This window comes from Charadrius vociferus, unplaced genomic scaffold (genome assembly GCF_000708025.1).
Source record: "Charadrius vociferus isolate BGI_N301 unplaced genomic scaffold, ASM70802v2 scaffold1434, whole genome shotgun sequence".
NCBI lineage: Eukaryota > Metazoa > Chordata > Aves > Charadriiformes > Charadriidae > Charadrius > Charadrius vociferus.
Window position 1 is genome coordinate 260,738 of NW_009647937.1, and position 1,567 is coordinate 262,304.

General features: G+C 67.3%; 1 protein-coding gene across 1 annotated transcript in view; it reads right to left on the reverse strand.

The window, feature by feature from the left end:
- The window catches only part of ST3GAL2 (ST3 beta-galactoside alpha-2,3-sialyltransferase 2), a gene marked incomplete at its 5' end in the record, with an annotated part of 10,132 nt that extends 8,588 nt beyond the window's left edge, over nt 1-1,544 (reverse strand). Inside the window, 5 exons of the mRNA XM_009883160.1 lie at nt 3-66; nt 367-486; nt 641-686; nt 864-1,043; nt 1,445-1,544. Coding sequence (XP_009881462.1) covers nt 3-66; nt 367-486; nt 641-686; nt 864-1,043; nt 1,445-1,544 — 510 coding nt within the window. The remainder of the gene's footprint in view (nt 1-2; nt 67-366; nt 487-640; nt 687-863; nt 1,044-1,444) is intronic.
- Nucleotides 1,545-1,567: the final 23 nt, after the last annotated feature.

A 1,567-nucleotide genomic window follows, 5' to 3' on the forward strand; every position in this document is an offset into this window, starting at 1 on the left:
GCGGTTGTTCTCCCAGTAGGGGTGCCGGTTGCCGCGGCTGTCGGCGCCGAACCCGAAGACGTTCACCTGCGGTGGGAGAGGAGCGGGGTGAGAGGCAGCCCTGACCCCCGCCGGGCTGGGGACCCCCTTGGCCGAGCACCCGGGGGGGATTTCGCACCGTGCCGGAGGCGTACATCCCCCAGCACAGCCTTCAAGGGTGCCCATCACCATTAGGCAACGGGGAGCAAGCGGAACTGCTGCGGTTGGACCCAAAGAAGCCACCTCCGTCCTAAACCCTGCCACGTTTGGGATCCCAGCGAAGCCACCCCATACCAGCAGGGACCCCGCAGCCCATCCGGAGGAGGACGGCGAGGAGCCATCACCCACCTCGTCGCAGACGTGGAGGGCGAAGAAGAGCACCAGCATGCCGGTGGAAGGGTAGCGCCCGTGGTGCTCCGTCCAGCGGTCGTGGATGTACTTGAAGAAGGCAGGGTTGTAGATCTGCACCTGGGAGGAGGAGCTGGGGTTAGCGCCGGAGCCGCGCTCCCTTCGACGACGTCCGCACCCCGGGAAGGAGCGCCAAGACATGTGGGGGGACCGCTGGGGAAGATGGGGTGACAGGCGGTGCTCATCACAGCAGTTGGGACGAGCCCACCTTTACCTTTTCTTTGTCCACCCGCAGAAAAGGCTTCACGGGTGCGTAGGTGCTGGGGGAAAAAAAGCCGGAGAGGCGCAGGTGAGCTCCTGGGGGGGGTTCCACACCCCCACCAAACCCCAGCCTGAGCTGCCAAAGGGACCAGCAACGCCGGGGGATGCTCCAGGAGGGAAGAACCGATGAATCCCCACCGCTCCCGGGGGGAGCCCAGTGCCCGCTGGGTACTTACAACCTGATCTGGCCGGTGGAGAGGGCACTGGCGATCCAGAGCAGGTCCAGGGTTTTGAAGGGCACCAGCACGAAGCTGACGTTGGCCGGCAGGTTCTTGGCACTCTCGGGGTACATGAAGTGGTGGGTGGTCCGACTGCCCACGTCGCCCTCGAAACCCACCGTGGGGGCCTGGTTCATCCTGGGGAGAGAGCGGGGAAGGTGGCACCCCCTCCTCCCAGCCACCCCATTCCTTGCAGGTGACACGGGTGTCCCCCAATGAGCTGTTGAACGCTGCCGAGGAGCGGTTTCCCAGCCCGCGGATGCTCAGGGTGCCGGGATGACCTGAGGGAGCTGGTGGGACCCATGATGGGCTCCTTGACTGAGCCGCGCCGCGGCCGTGGCATACAGCACAGGTAGAAACCCCCCCAGGTGTCTCCCAACCCACATTTGACCCTGAGAGACGCCGCTGTGGTCCACTGTGGGAGCTCAGCACCCACCGGGGCTGCCAGCATCGCCCCATGCCTCCACGCTGCCCACGGGGCTGAGGAGGCAGGGAGTCCCCGCACATTCCCCGTCCCGGCAGCCGTCCCCTGCCCTCACCGCATGACGAAGTCGTGCCCGTCGATCTCCGGCCCGTAGCCGGAGCCCCGCAGGTTGCCCGAGTTGCCGACCACGGCGCAGCGGCGGCAGCGGCGGGGGGCTGGGGGGGGGGGGGGGGCCGCC